The following is a 24272-nucleotide window of genomic DNA, read 5'->3' on the forward strand; positions in this document are numbered from 1 at the left end:
TAGAAGTAGGGAAAATTTAAGCTCCGAGTCTGACACTAATTGGATCAACCAAGTAGATATAGAGGCTAATACTATAGCCATGGTAGAGGAGGAGCGGAGAACATGAGCACAGACAGGAGATTCAGAGGCAGATAGTGACACAGATGTTCCTGATGTTGGTGAGCATGGCATGGTGTCATGGGGAGAGGCTATGGTTGTCGAATCATCCAGGACCTACCTTAGATGCCTTCGCAGGGGGCCGGAGGGTCCAGGCTCCTCTGAGCCATAGGCTTGTAGTTGTATTTACCTTTGGTATTTGTATGAAACATTTGATGATGATCATATGATGACATGGATTTTTTATTCCATGAGTTTTGTAATATTGTATACATTTGACAATATTTATATATCTATGTTTGTTATTTCCTTCAGCTACAATTTGCGTTTATGCTTATGTGATTGATGTATACTTGTGTATGTAATCAAATGAGCCGAGTTTGATGATGTTATTGTGTCTTTAAGGTGTATTCAATAAAGGGTGCCTGAAACAAGTTTTAAATCTTAAAAAATCTATAAATTTCTTGAGTTTTTCACTTTCCCGAGTCCAGCCGAGTCTGACGCCGAGTCCTGGGTCTGAGTCCGAGCTGGCCTTGCCGAGTCCGAGCCGAGTCTGAGTCCCGTTTCTTTGTTTTGTAGTTACTTGGAAATTTCAAGTAGTTGCCTTTTGTTTAGAATGACTCGAGTTTCCCTCTCTACATTCAACTCTTTTGATGACCTATAACATAAATATTTTTAAAAAATGGTTTTCAATATATCACTATTAATGATAACTTTTTTATCTATCTCTGCCAAAGCAATAAAAACTACTTAGACAACCTTTTCTAGTTTGTAACTTTTGAATTATTTATTGGATTCTCTCTAAGTGTGGTAGATATTTATGACAAACACTCGTTGAGAGCTACATTGTTAGCCATTTACACTATGCACGCAATGATCTAAGGCTAAGCACTTAAGATCTCACACATATTGGCATACTTTCTTGTCTCACCAGAAGCACACTGAATTCTTCACCCTCTACTTTTCTCTTTGTTCTATAAATTGTGGTTGAACCTAACTACCCATGTGCAAACCAACAATTAATATGAAAAGCAAATACAATTGACTTGCAAGAGTATTTGCATAGAACAATAGTTCATAGCATATTGCTCAATAATACAATATCTCACAATGCATACCAAAGTATATAATTAGGACTATATATGCACCTATCCCCTAGCATTGCACAATTATAGCACAACCTTGCTTAAAGTGAACTACAAGCCACATGTATTTTGAAATACAATATGTACCTTAATACAATCTATGCATGCTTATCTCTTTATCCCTATTTATGTGCAAGCATCATACATAGCCATACTGTAACAAACTGCCCTATTTTTAAAAAAAAAAATTGGACATTGTAATGTTCCCTTTTCAAGAAGAATTGGTTTGTGAACAATTAGTCCACTTTCAGAGTTTTCTTGTAGGCTAAAGATTAGTCAAGTAGTGGTGTTGTTCATGGTAGTGAGTTTAGATGATTTTGTTGAGCCTCACAGTGCTTTCAAAATGCAATTATACTCTTTTGGGAGCTCTCCAAACTTCTTGGAGAAGCATGCTACTTTTAGACAATCGTCAAGTTGTTTCAGTTTATCATCCTAAGTCCCCAGTGACACATTGGTATGATTAGAATTTCATATTTGTCTCATTTCGATGCTTTTTGCAACTTGAGCAACTTATTTAATTAATTAAATAATTATAACTTAAGTTGTCCTAAGGAGGAAATATTAAAGAGTCAACTAAGTATAATTATATATTTAAAAGTGTTTTAAGTTGTGCCTAGGCACAAGGGGGTCTTTTTCACATAATTCATTATTTAATTTGGAAAAAAAAGTTTGTGGGGATGCCCTTTGGAATCCATTCCTAGGTTGTCAACTATGGAAATCTGACCCAAAATGTTATAAAAATCTTAAAACATCACCCCTGAGAACATAGTAAGTATATCCCATTTATCTTCTTAGGTAAGATAAGATTTACCATAAAAGCTATTTCCAAGTTGCTATAGATAGCAACCTTGGCAAGAATTTTTTATCTATTCCTAATTAGGTATGACTTATTTTAAACCCAATTAAATTCTAACTCAAGCAAGTCATTTCCTTGACTAAATCTATGCTCATCTGTGCACCCAATGGTGTTTTACATTTTCTTTGTGGAATGAGCTCAGGAAGATTTATCTTGATCCACTAAAATATTCATGATCCATTCCTTGGGAGGTCATGCCATACTAACCCTAGCTATAATAAATTTATTCTCTGATTCCTTTGACCCGAGACTTTCTTGAAACATATGCATTTGCTGGTCACTTATCATTGTTTCCTGTGCTTCACCTTCATCAGCTCCACATTTCATTGAGGATCTCTCCCCTAATAGGTTTCTTGTTACTTGTACTTAGTTCCTATCGCTGATTTAAGTTTACCCTCATGCTATGTTTACATTTATTGAGTACTCAGTGTTTATTCATTTTTCATAACCTGGTACCTTGTGTAATGTCCCCTTTTCCACTCTAGTTTGTTTTGGGGATTGTTGGCCAATTCCGAGACCTGTTGGCCAATCAGAGGCAGAAATTAGAGTTTCCTATTTTCTAGGAGGATGCTTTGGCAGTTTTGGTGGCTTGCATGTTGGAATTTTACAGTACCGATTCCGGATTCCTTCTGGGTTTTCAGAAAGCTTCGCAATGGGGGTACATGCATAGCAATAAATGGAGTTTGACCGACTTACTATTTTTAGTAAGTGGTGGTGGAAGCAGCTAATTTCTCTGGGTTTTTCTGGGTTTTCTGAGAGTTTCACGATGGTATAGCATGCAAATCAATCTAAAGACCTTTTCAGGACTTACTATTTTTAGTAAGTTCGGCAACTAGTCAGAATGTGGTTAAAATCACTTTGGAAACACTCACTATTTTTAGTAGTATGCTATTTTTAGTGGTGCTATTTTTGGTAGGGGTTCTGCAACTTAGCTCAGTGGTTATTTTTGACAGGCTCCTATGTTCGAACTCAGATGATTATTTTCGGCAATGTAGTTCAATGCCTTGGCCTTAGCTCATTTTGGCAATATTCAGTATTTGGAAGCAAAAGTATTTTTTAATACTTTATTATTTTCCCTTGGCCTAGGCGTAACTTGTGTATGACATAAAGGGGGCCGATTTGATATTTAAATTATCAACTTATAACCTAAGTCTGGACGCCCATGGAGGTATTTTTCATTAAAAAAAAAGAAGATTATGACTTTACATTATATATTTGGTGATTGATTATTTGAGTGGCCACTTAAGGGAGAAATACATTTGTTGCTAAATGAAATATTTTATTACTTGGGCGATTTGGTGAAGGAAGGAAATGAAATGTAAATTAAAGGAAATTTGAATGCCATTGTTTAATCCCATATTGGAGGGAGGAGAAGTTCAACTTGGGGAAAAAAGTTATAAATAAGAGTGTTGGGCTCTTGTTTTGGTTATCCAAGAATTTTTTATAATGAAATGTTGCCGAAATGCAGAGTGAAAGCTTCGGGGAACACTTACCTCCTATCCATAGCTTGATTTCTTTCTTGCAATACAACAACTAGTCGAGCCAAAGACTGCTCTTCATTCAGAGGAGTGGATTGAAGATAATGTTGCAGATTTATGTATTAGTTTTTTGATTTTGGAGTGTTGTGTGTGGATTTTCAGTTTGCTGGTTTTGGTGTGGTAGTAGCATGTTTTAGTTCATAACTCTCAGTTCATGTGTCAGATCATTTTGGGTACTTGCTCATTCATTTCCTATACCTTGGGCGATTCATCCTGTAAGTTTTTATTGAATATCTTGGAGTATTGGATTTTATATAGCAAGTCGAACCTTTCAGCTGTAGGCGTCTTTGCTGGGAGGTGTTTGGGGTTGTGTGTTATGCTGATTCTGATTTGTTGGTGCCATTTTCTTAGTATAGCCTTAGTCGCTTTAAGCCTAGGGCTTGTGGAGCGTGTTTAGAGATAATTTGAGTGTGCGGGGAGTGATTTAGAAGTGTTTGTGAGGATTTTGATGTTGCTGGTCTGTATTTCCAGCCTGCTGTTCATTCATATCAGAATTAGTTTTTTTGGGGTTGAAGCTGGCTTTCAGGTGTGCGGGTCTATTGGTGTGGTGTGAAGAGTCTTGGTAATAAGTTGCAACTGTTAGTTTGGGTTTTGGCATTTGAATATCCATGATGAATCATATTGTAATGCTGGTTAGTAGTACTAACAACAATTTATTTGAACTCTCTTAGTCCCACTGCATAAGTGGAAGAGGCTGGCCTTGCCGCCTAGTTTCGACAATGATTCTAGTTATTTTGTAATCCATGTTTGCATTGTAAAGCTGATTAGTAGTACTAACAACTATATACTTGGATTGTTGTTCTTTGGCCCACTACATAAGTGGAAGAGGCTGGCTTGCCGCCTTCTTATCTATTGTAACAGTGTCCTCTTGCTGAATAAGTGGTTGAGTTGATTGTAATCTCATTTTCAATCCTCCCGCTGAATAAGCGGTGGAGTTGATTTCTATTTCATTTCTAGTCCTCCCGTTGCATAAGCGGTCGAGTGATTGTTGTTCTTTCAGTTTGTAATCTTCTAATTGGCTGGTTGCATCGCCATACTGCTGTAGAAGTTCTTACACTTGTTGGATAAGCGGAAGGGGCTGGCTTGCCGCCCAGTATTGTATTTGAGATTTCATTTCCAGCAGTTATTTGAGCTAACGATCCCCTTGACACCGTATGCTCTCACCCTCCCATATTGGGCTCTCGGTGATCAGAAAGTGAAAGGGATACTTTCAGCATTTCCTTTCTGCACAAGTTTGATTATTCTAACCTTAACGGGTGAATCTTGTTGTGTTAAAAATAAAAAAAAACTAAGGGGCATATTACACCCTCGCACTTGTGTCTTGTGACTAGATGCACTTCTTAAGTTACATTGACTTCGATTTGGGAATTTGCCGATATTAACATAAGTTATTTCTTTCTTCTTTCTAAAAATGCTATCACATAAAAGAATAACTGAAATATTTAACCAGACTGCTATCCAAGAATCTAGGTCTGATGATGAGATGGAAGAGGGAAATGATCGTTGCCAATGTCTTGAGATGCAAATACTTAAACTAGTAGAATTAATTGTAGGAAAGCACATAAAACTGAAAAACGTGTTTCTAAAAGACATTCTTAATCCTGAATTGACAGGAGATGATTTTGATCACAAACAAAATAAACTGTTTTTCTAGTTATGTCTTAATAAATTACAAAACATTATGTGGAAAGTAAATACATAGAAATATTTATATGGAGCCATTCTTTATATAAGTAAAAAGATAAGGTTGAATACAAAATTAATTAAATGACACTATTATTTATCTCAAGACCATGGTATAAATGGATTGAGCAGGTTCAGTTTATGTAAAATGAAAAGAGTCTCCCTTTTTCCACAAGGGGTAATCATGGATCAAAGAGATGCATGCTATCTACCTTAAGCTTAAAAATCAACTCTGTTTTCACATTACTATGCATGACAGGTTTTTCCAGTTACTTTTATTCAATAAATAGAGAGGTCAGATGAAAGGATGACGAAGGAGAGGTGGAGGAATTATGAGGAAGAGGAAGGCAGAGGGAGAGAAGGTGGGTTGGGAGCAAGAGTGTGAGAGAGGAAGAGGAGAAGTGGGAGAGAGTGAGAGAGGGGGAGGAAGGGAGGAAAGAAGAGGAGGGAGAGGGAGGAAGAGGGAAGAAAGAAGTGTGTGTGTGTGTGTGTGTGTGAGTGTGTATGTGTGTGAGAGAGAGATAGACAGCGAGACAGAGACAGAGACAGATAGAGATAGAGACCTTTGGCTCACATAGCTTGGTCAATGTATCAGCATGGAGGTCATGGATGGCTGAAAGTTCTAATCCTTCCAAATCTTCACTCTGCAATACAAGTACACTGTTCAACAGTCATCTCACATAAAATGTAAGGATAGTTTGTATTTTGTTTTTTATCATGTTATCAGCTTAATATTTTATGCCAATGCTTAGAGAAGATTTATTCAAGAATGATAATCATCATATAATAAAAAAAATTACTTAATCTATAATCACTTTATAAGTAAATACATTTTAAAACTTCAAATCCTATATGTGGTAAACAAGTTAGCATAAAATCTTGGAGTAGGTTAGACAATTACAGTCTCATTAATTGCTAGTATTGCTGACAAGAAAAGTGTGGAGATGATTCTGTTAACAATTGTGGCAATGGTCTAATAATAGTTTAAAACAAGTTCTAATAATGATGAACATTTAGGAGCATTACCTTCAACGTAGCTATATGCTTATCCAACCTGCCCTGTCTCTTTTCATTTTCAAGACAAGTAGCAAGTTCTTTCATAGTTTCCTTGTCCTTTTCATTTTCTTTGTTTTCCATTTTATCTCCTTCAGATTCAAAACTCTCATCATTATTTATATTTTGTGTCCCATGTTTGACATTTTTATGAGCCTCATTTTCCATCTTTAAGTTGGCAACAAGAACCCACATCCCTGCCAAATCATTCTCCAGATCTGCCTCCTTCTTTTTCAAGTCATCAATTGTTTTCTGCATTTCTACTTCTGCCTGTCCTTTCTCTGCTAAAATGGCTTCTAGAGCAGCTTCTCTCTCTTTCCTTATATACAATTCCATCTTGATGTCTTCTGAATCAAGATTCCATGATTCTATGTCATTGATGTTGTCATTTAGAAATTCATTTCCTCCAATTGATCTTTTCTTTTGTATGGGCTTCACCTGCTCAATCTTATTTTCATAATATTTAAAATGCCCATTACCTATAGCTGGCTTGCTTGATCCTCTATAAAATTCCATTCTTTGCCTTGTTTCTAGTTCTTTTGTAAGTTCTGTATTCTGGAAGGAAAGTTGAGTGAAATCTTCTGCCAAGCTCTTAAGCTCCACAGCAGCTGCCGATGCCAATTCCTTTGCATATGATGCTTCTTCAGCCAATTTTTGGCATTGTATTTCTAGCCCACCCTTTTCTTCAATAAGTTGAACCTTCTCTTGTTTCAATTTCTCAATTTCAACTGCCTGTACAAATATCAAAATCACTTTTATCAGTGTCTTACACGAGACTTTTATGTTAAGACAAACTCATCATATATTTGTTATTACCACTATGGAATCACGAATAGTAGGGGATCACACACAGATATTTATTTGAACAGCAGTCATAGAGGGAATACTTGACGATTTCACGATTTTGACATTCTTGAAAGATTTCATTTCTTCAGATTTACCAAAATGGTTCACTTCATATTTTTCTTATACACAAATGATATAATCAAAAGACTACTGAAACCAAGGTTTACAACTTTATGCTTTCTTACATGAACTTACAGAGTAAACTGCAATTTTATATCAGCATATTATTTTGTATAATTACTTATTTCAAAGGAAATGATAATATTTACTTTACTATCTTTTTGCTGATTTCCAAATTTCCATAACCATCTAATACAGGTCATTGCAAACTTAAATCTGTTGATGAAGAGGTCAATTTATGCTCGGCTGGAAAGAGGGGAGTAATTACAGATGGAAAAGAAAAAGTTCAACATTTTTGTGCCACTGACATACATATATATTTTTTAAATGATTTAGATTCCTAAATGCAGGCATAAAAACAGCCAGCCTTGAAACTTCTGAGATTAATATTCAGTCTAATATATATTCCGACTTCTCGGACATTTGTTTTCATCTGAGCAAAGCCTCTTGGATTTGTATATTGATATTGTGCCTAAGTATCCTAATGTTGAGTTGCTTGAGTTTTTACTAGATAAAGTTCATATGGTGCATTGGCTATTGTCTTCTAACCATTACGATTGGAGTCTATTATAGTCATGGGTGTAACCTACAGATGCTAAAAATAGATTTCTGAGGCTCACCTTAACTCACCTAGATTGGGTGAGTCTCAGGTCAAGTCACCCTCGGCAAGTCTTGGTGGCTTGGACTTGAACTCAACCGAGTCTGAGTGAGTCCTGTGACTTGGACTCAACCAAGCTCGTTTTTTTTATAAATCTCAAAATTTAAATGCTTTTTTTTTGGTTTATGACATGCCCCCAGAATATACATGAAATATAACATGTAACTCCCCATCTTTGTCTTCAAGTCAGTCTCATTCTCTTCATTAGAATATATACATGAAATATAACTTATAATATATGAAAGGAAAAAGACAAAGGGAAATGTAACTTACATTTGCCTTTGTCTTTTTCCTTTCTTATATATTGGTAGGATTTACATTTCCCTTTGTCTTTTTCCTTTCTTATATATTGGTAGGATGTTTGAGAGTGGTTTCTGATCTCTAGGAGTTATAATGCAAATTCTAGATTTTAGAAGATCTTATAAATTTTCAGGCTTGGTCAAATTTCAATAATCAATAGGCTCCTATTAGCATTCTATCGCTCTCTCTATCCAACTCACTTTATTTGCCCTGAACTCTAGACCTATCTCTCTCCCTATCACTCTTCCTATATCCCCTCTCTCTACCTATATCCCAGTCTCTCCTCTCTTCCCCAAGATCTAGGCCCATCTCTCTACCTCTCTCTCTCTCTCACCCTTAGAATCTTGTGAGGGGTGCTACCCTCAACCTTGTTTTGGTGTTGCCTCCAAACCCCCACCAAACTATAAGTATAAGCAAGTAATAGGCCAATGATGAATCGTGATCATAAAAATCTACATAACACATATCCCTTGTTGCAACTCTTTGCATATACATGGCTAAAAAAATATTATGCTTGCTACATCATCCACAATCTACCTTAGATGCCTTTGTAGGAGGGATGCAAGCTCCTTTGAGCTATAGAATTCTAGCTATTGTTTTGATATTTGTTTGGAACATTTGATGTCATGGATTTCATATTCCATGAGTTTCGTAAACATTTGACAATATTTATATATCTAAGTGTTCTATTTCCTTTAACTACAATTTGCGTTTATACTTATGTGATTGATGTATACTTGTGTATGTGATGAAATTAGCTTCTATTCAGTGTTACCCGGAAACGCGTTTCACCCTAAAGTCACACTTTTTAGAAACGGAAATGGTTTTGAGTACGGGGGGACGGCCGGAAACATTTCCAAGCCATCCCCGATCAAGCAAAATTTTTGGAAATGCGAAAATGGTCAACTATTTGGTCGAAGACCATTGACCGTCTCCCGAAAGGCTGGGGACGACCAAGTTGTTCCCCAACCGTCTCGGGACGGACAACTGTTTCCAGCGGTAGGAGGGATAAAAAACATGACTTTTTTATAAAATCTATTTTTAATATTAAAACCATAAACCTAAATATGGATATCTAAAGCGTTTCTATCCGAGCGAACTCGATGAAGCAATTCTATCTCGTAGGGAAGCAACCAATCACATTTTTTTCAACCAAGCTAGGCAAATCGTAGACGTTGATCTGCCCTAGAGGACAATACCAGCTAGTGAATGCCCTAGTATTTGTGTTGGGGAATAATTTCGGTTTATCGGTCAGGCCCCACTAGACAACAATCCATTTACTTGCATCGATGAGCATTGAGGATTCGTGTTTTATTTCACGTTTTAGTCCAACACCTAGGTATTTTTGTATCTTTGCTCTCTCGTCTTTCAATAAGACAATGCATTGAGGTCTACGGTTTTTTTTACCTTCCATTATTTAATATTTATTATTTATACCATGAAATTCATATAGTTTAAAATACTTTAAATTTTTTTGATAAAAAAGTCATTTTCAGATTTTCTTAAATCTTTTTCAAGAGAGCAAGAAAGAAGGGTTTGAAGAAGAGAATAAAATTTAAAAAGAGGCAAAAACAAGGCTATTTAAAGGATTTGAATTTCAGATGTGGAGCATTGAAGGTAAGTCCATGCTTCCACATTTGGTTTTGTTTTACATTTTTAATTTTTTTTTCATAGTTTCAAGAAAAAAAGTCTAATTTTTTTTTATTCTTTCAGAATTTTGAGCTTGCATTATATAGCAGAGTGCTCATTAAACATGAGCAACAACAGTACAGTGATGGTAGTCATGAAGAATGGCAAGGGGAAGAAGTTGCAATTGGGGGTGGTAGTGGAAGTGTTGGGAGTGAATCAAAACATGAACCTAACAAATTTGAAATCCATTCAATAGTCTTAAAACCATTTGCACAAGGCCCTTTTAACCCTAAAAAACCTCTACTTTGCCTTGTTCATCCAGCAGATGTCAAAAATAAAAATTCGGGTGGAAGTAGGGTGTATAATTGTCTAGTATGCGAAGGTGAAATTAGAGGGAGCTACACAAGGGTGTGGTCTCATTTCTTGGGTGTTACAGGAAAAATGAGTTAAATATTATAAAAATCTAAAGGATGATGCAAAGTTAAGAGTGTTATAGATTACACATGGAGGTTGAATGCAAGTCTAAAGGTTTGCCCTTCGTAATGCCTCAGCCCTCACAACCATCTACTCATAGTGTTCACCCTATGTGATCTAGTGGTAGTGTCGTTCATAGTGTGGAAGCCAAAAAAAATGAAAAAGGAAAGAGGAAGGCTAGTAATAGTGAGTAGCTAGGGTCAGTTACAAATTTGTTCAATGTGTAGGCATGAGAATTGATAGAGAGTTCCATTGCTGATTTCTTTTATGCCCATGCCATCCCATTTCATGTGGCCCATTCTCCTTACTTCAAGAAAATTATCAAAGACGAAAGTAATATTGGTCCCTAATTTGAACCCCCTGGAGATCATAAAATATGCACTGCCCTCCTTCACAAGGCATATTCAAAGGTGAGTTTGGTGATTATGAGGCATACCTGGATGAAGAGTGGTTGTTCCATTGTGAAGGATGGGTGGACCGATATTAGTCATCGGTCACTCATCAACATCATGGTCACATGCACAGCAGACTCTTATTTTCTTAGAATCGTTGATTGTTCAGGGAAACACAAGGATGCAGATTTTCAGTTTAGCATTTTGAGAGAGGCCATAGAGGAGGTTGGGCCCTCAAATGTTGTTTAGGTGATCATTGATTCAACATGTGTGTGCAAATTGGCTGGTTTGATGGTGGAGGGTGCTTACAAGTACATCTTTTGGACTCCATGTTGTGTTCATGCATTGAAAGACATGGGGAAATTGGATTGGGTAAAGGAAGTGGTGACACAAGGTAGAGATATTCAAATGTTCATTTGCAACCACCACACCTCACTTGCTCTTCAAGACATTTTCAAAGAAGGAATTTCTCAAACTTGTAGAGACAAGATATGCTAGTTACTACATTTTGTTAGAGAGGATGGTTGAGGTGCATGATGCTCTACAGATGATGGTAGTGAATTTAGAGTGGAATAGATGGCCTACTGCAAACACTCTTGAAGTAAAATCCATAAAACAATGGATCCTTGATGACGATTGGTGGTCCATTGTGAGGTAAGACATGTTGATTCTCATATTTAATTAAAAATCAGAAATTTCTTTCCATTTTTAAATTTTTCAATTTTTAAATTTCTGATTTTAATTAAAAAAATTCTGATTTTAACATTTTCTTCTTATTCTTATTGCAGATATGTTTGTTCCATCATCTCTCCTATTGTAGATGTCATTAGATATGCTGATACAGACTCTCCTAGCCTTGGAGAGATATATGAGACTGTTGACAACATGATTCAAAAGATGAAGGAGATAATTTTGGCTCATGATAAGACGTTGGACTTATATGAGTACATTCAGCCAATTTTCATGCGGTGGAATGCTATGAACACTCCACTTCATATGGCAACCTTTGCACTAAACCCTAAATGGTATGAGCCTAGGCTTGGAAGGTGCACTCCCAGTGAAGATGCCGAGGTGAGACGTAGGATTATAAAGGCCCTTCAAAAGATGTATTCAATTGAGGATTCTAGTAGACTTCATGAGCAATGGGTTGCCTTCACAAACCTTGATGGTCCAAACTTTAGCACAACAGAGGCGAAGATGGATAGAGCAATAATGGCACAAAAAAGCCCTGAGGGATGGTGGCAATGGCATGGGTCAGATGCACCAGAGTTGAGGACACTTGCCATTTGTCTCCTCTTATAGGTTGCTAGTTCCTCTGCTGCAGAGAGGAATTGGTCTACATATAGCTTTATCCACTCCGTAAAGAGGAATAGGCTTACCTCTAAATGAGTGGAGAAGTTAGTGGCTGTGCATAGTGCTCTGCGACTTGCGGATCGTAAGACTCTAGAGTATCGGCAGACTCCACCTTTACGGTGGGATATTAATCCCGAAGACACCACCCAGGTTGATGAGGACGACACACCGCAAGGATTGCTTGGCGTTCTGTTGGATGATACAACCTTTGAGGCTTAGGTTGATAGTGACAGTGATAGTGACATTGATATGGATCAAGATTAGGGGCAGCAACATACAATCTTTGTTTTCATTTTGACTTTGAAGTTTGAGACTTTGAGTCTTCTGATATTATATGATACATCGATACAATGATAATTGAATCTTGATGTATGATATGATAATTTAAGTCTTTAACTTTTCATTTTGTTGAAACTTGCATCCTTTGCTTATTTAAATATTTTGATATATGATATGATACTTGATAGTGATACTCATTGTTTCAATGAATTATATCTACGAATGTATGAAATTGAAATTTGAATGATCATTGATTCATTGATTTTAGATTTAGAATCTAGATTTTGATTTTTAAATGTTATTATGTTGCTATGATGAATGCTACTATGTTGCAATGTTGTATAAATATATAATTCACGAATATATTTAAAATTTCAGATTTCTCTATAATTCATGAAACAAGTTTTAAATCTTTAAAAATCTCTAAATTTCTTGGGTTTTTCGCTTGCCAAGTTTGCACCAAGTTTTTTTGCCGAGTCTCGAGTCTCGAGTTGAGTCACCCTTGCCAAGTCCGCCCCAAGTTCAAGTCTCATTTCTATGATGCTAATCCTCATGCTACTAACATTATTCTATAGGAGTGCCACAAACTTGAGGTTTCTTTCCTTTATTTATTCATACTCTATTGTTTAATTCAAATAGGATTATAATGTCCCTATTTTTAGCTACTCTAATTTGCAAGCTTTTGTCTACCTCCTATTTTGAATGAAACAACTTGGTGTTTGATGAGGGAAACTCCAAGGTTTTTGGAGCATGTAGGTTATTCTACAAGGATGTTTGTTGTTGGTAGTGAGCTCAATTAGTCTTAAGGACTCCTATCACATTGTCTAAAGTGAATTCCAGCTTTTGGTGTGTTCTCAAGGATTCTTGGAGAGAGTGTTTATTCATAGAAAGTCACCCAACCGACCCTAATTTTTATTATTCGTCATCAATATCACATTGCAGTATAGTCAAATTTTGATTCCAATGTTGTTTAGGGATTTCTGCAACTTCAGTGAATTATTGAGCTTTAATTTAATTATTTCTCTAAGGTTGCTTAATTTTATATAATAATTTAAAAAGCAACTTAGTGTAATAGCTCGTTGGAAAGGGAATTAAAAGTTTTAAATCATGGATGCATGAAAAGGGAACCTTGCATATCAAATATAATTATTCTTTTATAAAAGGGTCTTTTGGAGAAGAAAAGGGTTTATTTTATTAAAAGTGAATTTAAAGACATCTTTTGGAAAGTTCAGCAGAAAAAGTATAAAAAGAGATTTAAAGAGCTCATTTACATATGTAGATTAGTCTATTTCCTATTGTTAAACCTTTGTGTTTCTGTGGGATTGAACTTTGTTCATCTTAGACTTCCAGAGGATGAAAACCCTCTTGAAGAATATCTCTATGGTGGTGAAAGATCTTCCCTGGTTGATTGCTGATAGTTTCATATAGAGACTATGCTCGTGCTTCATTGTTGAGATTTTTAGTTGATTGGAAGAGTTTTATTTGGAAGTAGAATTAAAGTTTATTTGGTTAAGTTGCAAAAGATTCATGAAAAGTCTAAGTTTAGAGATTTTGAATGTGCGTAAATGGTGAAATCTTGCAAGCAAGACCATTTATTAGTGGCAAGATTTTTCCAATAAAAATGCAAACGTCTTGGTCTCGAGCTTGACAAATATTTTGTACTATCCCACCCTGTTTGCTATAATAATTTTCCCTCTTTCACCCAATCTGCCTCTTAGGTATTCTGTCAAACGGTTTGCTTTCTTTCTTGAATGTATCGTTATAGTTTGCAAGTAAAACAATTTTTTTCAATATATATACTTAGGCAAGTTCCTCTGGTTAGGAATGTAAATAGTGATTGAACATCAAATACATTTTGCAACTTGAAAAGGACAAGGGTCTTAATTCTTCAAATAGTTATGCAATAACAGAATTATAAATTGCTATCCCTTATAGCAGAAAAATAAGACTAAAGTAATATCTTTAAAATTCATCATTAAGCTAGAAAATACATAGAAGAAAGGAATTTATTACAGAATTAAATTCCATATTTTCTGACCTCTGATTTTAATGTGTCGCATAACAATAGTTGCATTTGCTAACGTTTTCCAAATGGAAACTACAAACCAAATGTGAGAGTTAAATTGGAAGTTCCTTTGTCCAAATCCAACTATAGGTGCCATGACCCCTTTCAGCTCCACTTAAACAATGCAATAAGTGAAGTTGCAGTCATAATAATGCTAGTGAGTTGCAGTCATAATAATGCTAGTGACCAATTTGGAATTGCAGCTCATCAAATCGGACCCCAAAAGGCTCACTTCCCCCTTTAAAATCCAAATTTGCTTGTATATAGAATTTATGCTTGTTGCTAACCCTCCATACCTTTCTCATCCCTACACCTTCAGAAATACATACATACAGACTCCCGAATTCAATATCTCAGATCTGGAAGTTAAACACACTGCCTGAGAAGGATCTCGCTCAGCTAGGAATATATTGGTCTGCAAGATAACTCCACAAAGTCTTCCTCACGAATTCTAATTGACGGCCCTTAGCGCCCAGACACAATTTCAATGCATAGTTATTTATCTCCAGCAATAACCACACCCAATATATAATATTTCATCAACTATGGCATCCAAAGTCTCTTTCCTGTAGCTTTCTGAAAATGAAATAAATAGAATATGCCACATCAAACCCTTTAGTGAGATTTCCAGTTGAAACCTCCAACAATCTGATAATGAAGCACAATGGTGAATTTTAGATGAATTTATACCAAAGATGGATTTGGGTTTCTATCCAAACCACTAAGAAACTCCAACTTTAAATAAAAGCCAAAGGTCTCAAGCTTCTCAGAGAGAAATAAAATAAACCAAGCATATCTCAAATGAGCTCTCAAGTACCTTTTTATAATGCTTTCATCCCAACACCCTAATTAGAGTTTGTAAATTTTAAATTAAAAGTGACTTTTAATATTTTATAATATCCATGTCTCCCAAAGCACCATTAAAAGTCACTTTATAAAATAACTTTTATATAGTCACTTTTTTACATTATAAACTAACTTTATACAATCACCTTATCATATTAAATAGCAAGGTGAGACTAATCCTTTGGGCCACGCGCTAAACTGGTGTAGGAGCACCTTGTGTATTTTATGCCTCCAATAGGCAATGTTGTAAAATTTGAATATTTAGACCATTTCAAATGTATTTGAGTCATTTGATTAGGTTTCTATATAATTGTGGGGTCAAGTTGTCAAATATTGTGAAATCTTGCAAAATTGTCATATTGAAAAAAAATGTCAAAATTGAGAATATGAAAGGTCATCAATTGAAAAGTCATGTGGAAGTTGGTTGGACAATTACCAAAGGTTGGGAATGGGTTTAAATATGTTCAAATACCTCATCAAAGGTCGTGAGGAGTAGGGCAGAAGTAGAATGTAAAGTTTTGAGAAGTTATTGAATAAAATATATTTAGTTTTCTGCATTTTCCTAACATTCTGCTCTATTCCAAGCCATTGTATGGCCCTGTATTGATAAGATCCCACTCCTCATTGATTGTATGTGAAAGTAATATGAATCTAAGTTCTTAAAGAGTTGGTTTCATGTGATTTGATTAAGTTTTGTGCAAGATATTGCAATTTTGGTGAGTGTAGGTCTGAACCCTGCCTAGGGTTACCCATTTTGCAAAAAACGCCATAACTTTTGTTTCCACCATTAGATCTTTATGTAACTTTGGGTAAAATTCTTTACCTATGTTATCTACAATCTGACCAAAGCGATTGACCTCATGTTTGTGTGGTGTGAAAGTTATGAATGACAGTTCGTTGCATTTCACAGTGAAAATTGTCAGTTTAAGCCCTTGTAGCAGTATTACCAGTCAATTTTCTAGCCATATGTTCCAAAGTAACACACACTCATTTCCAGATATGTTGTAGAAGAGCCAAATGGGTACTCAAAAATGTCTTTATCTTTGTCTGAAGTTGTCCATACAGAAATTTAAGTTCCAAAAACCCATTTTGGAGGGCTACTAGGAGTAAAGAAGGATTGTGAGGGAAAACCACCTTGGGGTGTTTTGGCTATTGAGGAATTGGTGTTTTGTGAGTGTTTGGATATTGTTAACTCCTCCTCTGCATCATGAACCCACAGACCCCACTTGGGTGCGGATGGGTAAACCGACTCTTTTGGCTGGGACAAGGTTTGAACCTACGTCAATTGCTTGTGTCTTTCAACGGCTCAACCAACCGGTCTATACCCCAGGGGTATTTAATTTAACATTATCATTCAAACATTATTTAATATAATATCCATAAAACTCCAATCGCCATGACACTATCAACTTCTGCAATAGCTGACTATCCAAAAATAGCCATGATACCCATTGATCATTCTGTGACTTACTATAACTAGTAAGTGTGAACAAAAGTGATGAAAAAGAGCTCTAAAGGTACACACAAGACTTGGTGATTGAAGATGTTGCATGTTGAAGCTAGGAGACTAAACTACGACCAACTGCTAAAAGTATCAGTTACTATAAATAGTAAGTCAACCTAGACTCCCAAGTAACCAACGGTGTCGAAATTGGCACTTGCTAAAAATAGAAATTCTCGGACCAGTTACCCAAAATTACCCCCAAAAGTGTTAGACAGCTCTAAAATGTTCTCTGAGAAACTGGAAACCTCCAGGAACAGGCCAACCTTATCAGAATTGGAAGGCGCAAAAATGGGGACATTACATATTTCTAGGAGACTAGTTTATAGTGACAGGGATCAAATAGATATTATTTCTAAGGGTCACCATTATTATTCTTGGAGCGTTGTTAGGAACCAAGGAGAGGCTATGGTGTTTCCCTGAGCATATAAATAGAGTTGACTATATCTATGCTGGTTGTGCTTGTTACTGGCATTAATATCACGTTTTGTGTTGGGCACAAGAATTTCCTTGCTAGGTGTTGTATATTGATTGCTGAGTGCAGAGTTTTTGTTCTAAGCATAGAATTTTCAAGTAGATTAAAGCGTTTCATTAACAGAACAAATCAGTTTTGTTGGGTGAAAATGATATCCTAAGCGAGGCTTTGCAGTTTATCTTCCTGGTTGGGACATGAGACTGTTTGGTAGGCATTTGGAGGCATATTTCCTGAGTATTTACCTTTGCTGGGTGGTGCAAGACTCCTCCCTACCAGCCGCAACCCTATAACAGTACATTTCAGTTCAAACTTTAGGTGTTTCAGGCCACCAATACTGCCATCCTAGCCACCTGAATCCTTGCGGGAGTTCAGAGGGTTTCCTGTGACATTATGTGAAGCATTTACACATTTCTGATAGTTGATTTGACCGAGTTAATGTATAGAGCTTGTTGACTGGATTCTGCAATACAGAGGTCAGCAATTTATCATTTGTATTTCAATTATTCCACCAATAAAATATTGTCATTGTAAATGAGTGCTCAATCTATGTTTGGATGTTATTTTGAGTTTTATGATGCTACAATATAGTTAGCTTTATTATAATACAAAACACCTCTTGAATAAGCAAACAAACAAAATATCACTCTACCAAATCAAAGCATATAACTCTGAACAAAACTCTTGCACTATCACATGCTTGCAAACTATATGACAAATTGTCCAGTGGGGAGAAATTGGGAAATTTTTTTGCTAAGGGGTTCTTATAAAGATGTTTTTGGCCTTGTTTAATCATTGATCCCCTGTAATCTTCTGCATTTAGAGTGTTTTGATATGATATTCTCATTATTGATATGTTTCTGCAAATTCCTCTTTCGGTAATTGTTTTGGTTAATTTCGGTGCTGTTTCTGTTAGAATTTTATTTTGTCTCTTTCAAGACAATAGAAAATGAAACAGCAAATAATGATAAACCTTTCTTCAAATTTGAAGGGAACATTCCCTTGCAACTAAAAATAAAACTAAAACCCTGAAACACTAATTATGGAAACAACCTTTGAATTTTTACCATATGCACAAAATAATCTTCTAGGTTTTCAACATGCAATGTAAACAAACTAAAGAAACTACGTATCTTTTGATTCTCAGGTATGAGCACAAGGCCACAATGGCAGATCTACACGCAAGTGAGATTTTTTTTTTTATGGCCAACATATTTAACCTAACCAGCAACTGCCGAACACAGGTTTTTTGGCTAGGAAGGAAACACTAGAAAGAGTGTAAACATAATGATTGGAGTTGAAACAAAGACAAATAATTGTCAATAATAGAAATTCGCATACAAAGTAATGATATCCACATCAATGAAAACTGCAATACAAAGCCTATAATAACCACTGACTTTTATTCAATTTACCAAATCAAAGCACAAAACTACACAAAAGTACCTTGAAGTTTGAACAGTGATTCAACAGCAAGTAGAAAAAAAGTTACTGTTGACTAAAATTTAAGTGCATAAATCACTTATAACTGTTTACAAGAGTTTGCATGATCATGCAATGCAATTTATTTCAGATAAATGCAAAAGAAAATTACTGAAGTTATCTGCTTAAAGTAGCTTGCTTGCAAACAAAGGAAGCTCCAAATACAAAAAAAAACATTCAAATACCTGATCTTCAAAAGGAAATCTACCAATAAATTTCAGCCAAAAATACCCAAAACTGTAAATAGATTTTCAAGAAAGAAGCCTTACAATAACAAACCTTTAAAAATAGTTGTATCTAAAAATAATTACTTTGAAACATCGATTGTCTCCTGTGGTGATTCTTCTGGCACAACAGCAAAATTTTCTTTGGTATTCTGAACATCCTCAAACCAGGAGATCAGACCTCTGACCTGTTTTGGGCAATGAAACTGTGCTCATTTTGATTACTTGTACCTCCAAAATATACTTATTTACTATTAGCAATCTACCAATCTGAAATTGTTTTTTCTCTGCGTTTCTAACATGTCTAGAGATGCCCACCAATTTTTCCATGCTATCTTTGTTCGAGGTTTTGAGGTCCCTCAAGTTTTTCTTCCACAAGCGTATGAAACTCTTTCTCACTTATACGTGCTTGTTTTCTAGCATGCTGTCATCATGAAAAGCACATGGAATGGAGAATATGAAATAAGAGGTCTCTTGTTCAACATCATAAAACTTGCTTTTTGTTCCCTAAAGGATTTCAGTATATCTTCATGGAGTTGAATGGTAAACTTGTACTTTTTCAGCCCATTCAAAGGCATGATCTTCCTTTGGATCAGCTATAGCCCCATATCAAGTAAATTCATAATAACCATAGTATGCATCTGATTAGGAAGCTCCAAGAATTGTTCATAGGTAGACACATCATCAAGCATAGGATGCTTAGTACCAGATATGCCATTTTTGATTTTATTCACTTCACCCAACAAGCTATATGCTTCATCAATCATTTGCATTCCATGGTCATAAACTTGAACAATTCAACAAGAGTGGGTGCCAAGAACTAGGAGAGGTCGGCCCCTTCTGAAAAACATTTATTTGTGATTAGAATTCCCATAATTGGGTAGGCTTCAAGAATGGGGTCATCCCATTTATTATTGATTTATTTTCCAAATTTAAAATACCTAAAATTGGGTGCCACAAGGAAGGGGTCAACAACACCAATAAAAACTTCTGTTCCAAATTTTAATCTCCTCCAAAGGATGCTAGGCATGGCTCAGCCCATGTGAATAATAAACTATTATATATGCAATTGTAATTATCTCTTTGCTCAACAAAATCTTGATAATAGTGTACAATCTAACCTCTAATATTTTAGCCTTTTCCTTTAACATCAATCACAATAATTTCCAACACTGGAAAGGCTTGAATAGTAACCAAAAAGGTAACAAAAGGGAATTGAAAGAGAAGGTGAACGAATTGAATACACCTACTTTTGATGGTAGCAGAAATGAATTCTCACACTAGGAAAGTGTTTTTCTCAATAAAAACAATTAGAAATCAACATTGTATGTTGAATGCAAAGATTCAATATTTGAAAGAGATATTCCAATGGTTTATAGCAGTGTCCAAGAAACATCTATTGAGATTTTAAGCCCTGAAAAGATGGGACCATCCCCATGAGAGTTTAGATATGAAGTTCATGATTAGAAAAACAATAGGCAACAAACAAGTATATTGTCGTTTAGGAGCCTGAGCAATTTGTAGAAGACTTCTCAAGGATCACTATCTCATGCATCAAGATATCATAAAGATGCCAGCCTCACCTTTTATCATAGTTGAGGAAGCAACAAAAGTTTTTGAGCTTCAACTATCAATGACAATTGGAACAAGTCTGCAATATTAGATTCGTATGGCAAGAGGTATAATTTGTTGAAAATGGCACAAAACTCCTTTCTATCTTGTCTAAGAAGGCATTCATGACAAGGCAGGGCTATTTTTGGAAGGGAATCTCATCAATATTCTAATTTTTATTTTTGAAGAGGAAATGGGCCATTGGAATTTTTGTCCTCTTGTGCTACATAGTGAGGTGCTTCGGTGCATTTGAAGACAATTGCCAATTTTCGTACCATTTTTGTCAGTCTTAGCCTTCAACTACAAAATATAAGAATAGAAACCCTTGGATTTAGAGATCAAAGGACGAAACCCTTTTGGTTTCCTAAGGAAAATATCATACAAAGATTGTATTTCTACTAAAAGCTTCTTTGTGTTTTATTAGCCAATATTTTGTATTTATAGAGCAATAATACATTGTGGAAGCAGAATTTGATTCATATATATGTGCTGCCTATTTCAAGATTCAGCATATTTGTGAAGTTTTTTGTTGTTTATGAAATCTATTGCTATATCTCTTGGGCATTAATATTTATTTGAATAAAATATATAAAATTATTATTCACTTTCCTTGTACTCCCACTTCACCTTACAAGATCTTGGTTGATTCGAAAGTGGTAAACAACAATATTTACTCACCATATGCTCCCACTTTATGCTCATGGGACCTTAGTGATAAAAAATGGTAAATATTTAGTATTAAAGTTTGTGGAGGACATCAAAAGGTGTTGAATATAAAATTTGCATTGATGAATGATGCGATGAAACATCTATGCCAATTACAGATTATGTGATCTAATTGTAGAGACTTCTATATGTAAGTACCAATTAAACCATCACTGTGGCAGATAATCAGTCAAAAGAATTCTGGTGGTGGATCTTACTTATTTAGAATCAACTTAAGTTACACAGTGCTAAATCAATCCAAAAAGTTAATACTACCTAATTTGCTAATTAAATGAAAACAGGATGAAAAGCTAGCAAAGATTGCCCAATCAACTGCAAAAGAACATATTGTAAATCATGGAGAAAAAGCTCATACATTAACAGAATCAATCTATACCTCTTTCAATGGTGCCTAAGCAGTACATATCATAAACAACAAAAGTTGCCCTCTACAGGTAGGGTAGAGAAGTTGTTTCTACACTTTGTCACAAAACATGACATAGAGGAGACCATTGCTTCTCAAGACAGGTTGATTCATCAATATGACATACTAGTACTTTATAGAATTGTTATTCAACACACATTTGCTCCAAGCAAAGCTTTATTGTTTCCCTGATTCTCCTTGCAGGGTAAAAGAAAGTGACTGACACTCTACATAATTGACACATACATACTTTAGATTAGTAGAAGTCTACAATTTTTATGGAAATATTGTTCTTAATGTGTAATTGAATTCTCTGCAATATTTGTACTATTTAGATATACTTTCGCTATGCCTATAACACAAATCATTTTTACTTTTTTCTATATTTTGTCCCAAGAATTGACTACCTTTGATATCCATAGGGCAAGCCAACTTAATTGCCCAACCTTTCATTTTTATCAGATGCCATCATTCACTTTTACCAAATGACAGAATTAGTTTTTGTTTATTTCTGGTAGCATAGCTCAGCCATCAAAGAACAGACTAGTATCTCATTGATGTCACACTATTTTCCAATGCCAACATATGCTTCACGATGCAGATCCCCTCTTCTTTCCTTGATGTACATAATGGTCTAAAGAGAAGATAGGTTGATTGATTGTGTATGGGTGGAAATAACTTATTTATAAATTTGTAAATGTATATCATGGTATGGCCGGTTGGAAGATGTTGGTACGTTGATGCAAACAATAGAGAAAATTTACAAAATTAAAGAAATGTCATTTTTCGGGACTTTCAATCAAGTATAGGCATGCTATATATCACTGGAAAGCATATGACATTTCATCTAGAATAAGAACATTCTTGAATCATGTTTGGTAATTCAATCAGTAAAATTTTCAATATACATTTTGATGCCCTTGTGTTGTCATATTGATTTTTTATTGTATTGACGAAGTCTTCACTAGTGTTATGATATAGTCATGGAAAGTCATTGTCCTGGTTGCTTGTATACCTCATTGGATGGGTTCAGAACAAAGTTGATAAAATGTAGGCCTGATTAAAACCGTAACACTAGAGAAAGCTTCTACTCCACTTTCTCAATAAGTCCAAAGATTTGAGGACCCTAGAAAGGTTCATGATAAAAAAAAAAGCAGTCTCCAAACAGGAAGAGAATAGAAAGGAAAAATGAACCACTAGGAACCAAGAAATTCCATCGCAGAAACACACCTCTAAGGGAAAGAACATAAATGCAACATCTCTTCAAGTTCACTACCAGAGAATCAAACAAACTTGTAGTACTGAAAATTTGCAAAAATAGTTTTTTTCTTCTTTGGATTGCCTGTTTGTGATGTTTGTAAACAAAACCAAGAACAAACTGATAAAATAATTGAAATGAGAAAAGCATCACAGTTGTATTTTGCAAAATGGAGTACTTGACAAATAGAGGAGATGGGAAACACCACTTGCATTTTTCTAACCATAGACACTACACAAGATTAACTAATATAATATTTTTGTAATTGCTTCCACTCATTGTCAAACTGATTTTACTATGTCCAAAGAATCTTAAAAGCATGTTCAAGAATGGTAGGTAGAAATGAAACTGCAGAAAGCCTTGCAAAACGCAGAACGGAAAATCTATTTTTGGCACATTAGACGATAGAGAATGTGTCTCTTGGAGAAGTTGGGGCATGATTCTACCATACTCATCATAAAACTAGAGGTGATATAAGGTGCCCATTGTGAAGATGATTATGGAGTTATGTTTTAACAGGGGTACATGATATGAATGTTGTGCAGAAGGGAAATATTTAGTATTTGAGATCAAAAACATACAATTGAAAATAAGCATGTGTAGCAGTTCCCTAAGTGAGAATTGTCATTTTATAGCATCATAAATTACCTTAGACCAATAGAATCACAATCCCATGTTAGGATTGTAATCTTCATAATTAATTTTATTCTACATGGACTCAAGTAGAATACCATATAGGAAAATTCTGGACGTGAGAAACATACCAGCAGTAACATCTTCTCTTGAAATTCTTCAGCACATCCTCCACTACACTCCCTAGATATTAACCCAGTTCTTTTATCTGCATCTTTGCACATCTTTCCACCAATACTCTCATCCTTATATCCATCGTCAACCTTACCTTCATATAATATTTTTTCCAAAGATGCAAGTTGCTGATTGAGTAAAAGAACCATCTCTTGTGCTTCATCATTTTCATCTGACTGCCATATCCAGAATGTAATTGTTACCAATGGAAAAAAAAAGAAGGATTGCACGTTTAAGAAATAATGATTACAGTCTAATAGTAGTTTTCAAAAGCAATTGATGTCATACTCCTAGATGATTCCACAAATGTTTTAGAAAAAGGGTAATTCCTACAAAACCAAATATGTAGAGCATTATATTTGATTTTATCTCAAAACATAACTCACACATTTCCTAAATTCTGAAAAACAATGAGTTGTATTACTATTAAATACAACTTACATCTTTTCTTCTAT

At 35.3% G+C, this 24272-nt stretch overlaps 1 protein-coding gene across 5 annotated transcripts in view; it reads right to left on the reverse strand.

Moving 5' to 3' along the window:
• Positions 1-24272, reverse strand: part of LOC131073169 (kinesin-like protein KIN-7C, mitochondrial) — a 344338-nt gene that overhangs the window by 40086 nt on the left and 279980 nt on the right. For 3 of the 5 annotated variants that reach the window (XM_058009568.2, XM_058009567.2, XM_058009573.2), the window contains exons 22-24: positions 23775-23993; positions 6345-7103; positions 5882-5962 (exon numbers count right to left, since the gene is read on the reverse strand). In XM_058009568.2, coding sequence (XP_057865551.2) covers positions 5882-5962; positions 6345-7103; positions 23775-23993 — 1059 coding nt within the window. The remainder of the gene's footprint in view (positions 1-5881; positions 5963-6344; positions 7104-23774; positions 23994-24272) is intronic. The other 2 variants (XM_058009569.2, XM_058009570.2) reach the window with 2 other exon arrangements.

This window comes from Cryptomeria japonica, chromosome 1, assembly GCF_030272615.1.
Source record: "Cryptomeria japonica chromosome 1, Sugi_1.0, whole genome shotgun sequence".
In the NCBI taxonomy this organism is placed as follows: Eukaryota; Viridiplantae; Streptophyta; class Pinopsida; order Cupressales; family Cupressaceae; genus Cryptomeria; species Cryptomeria japonica.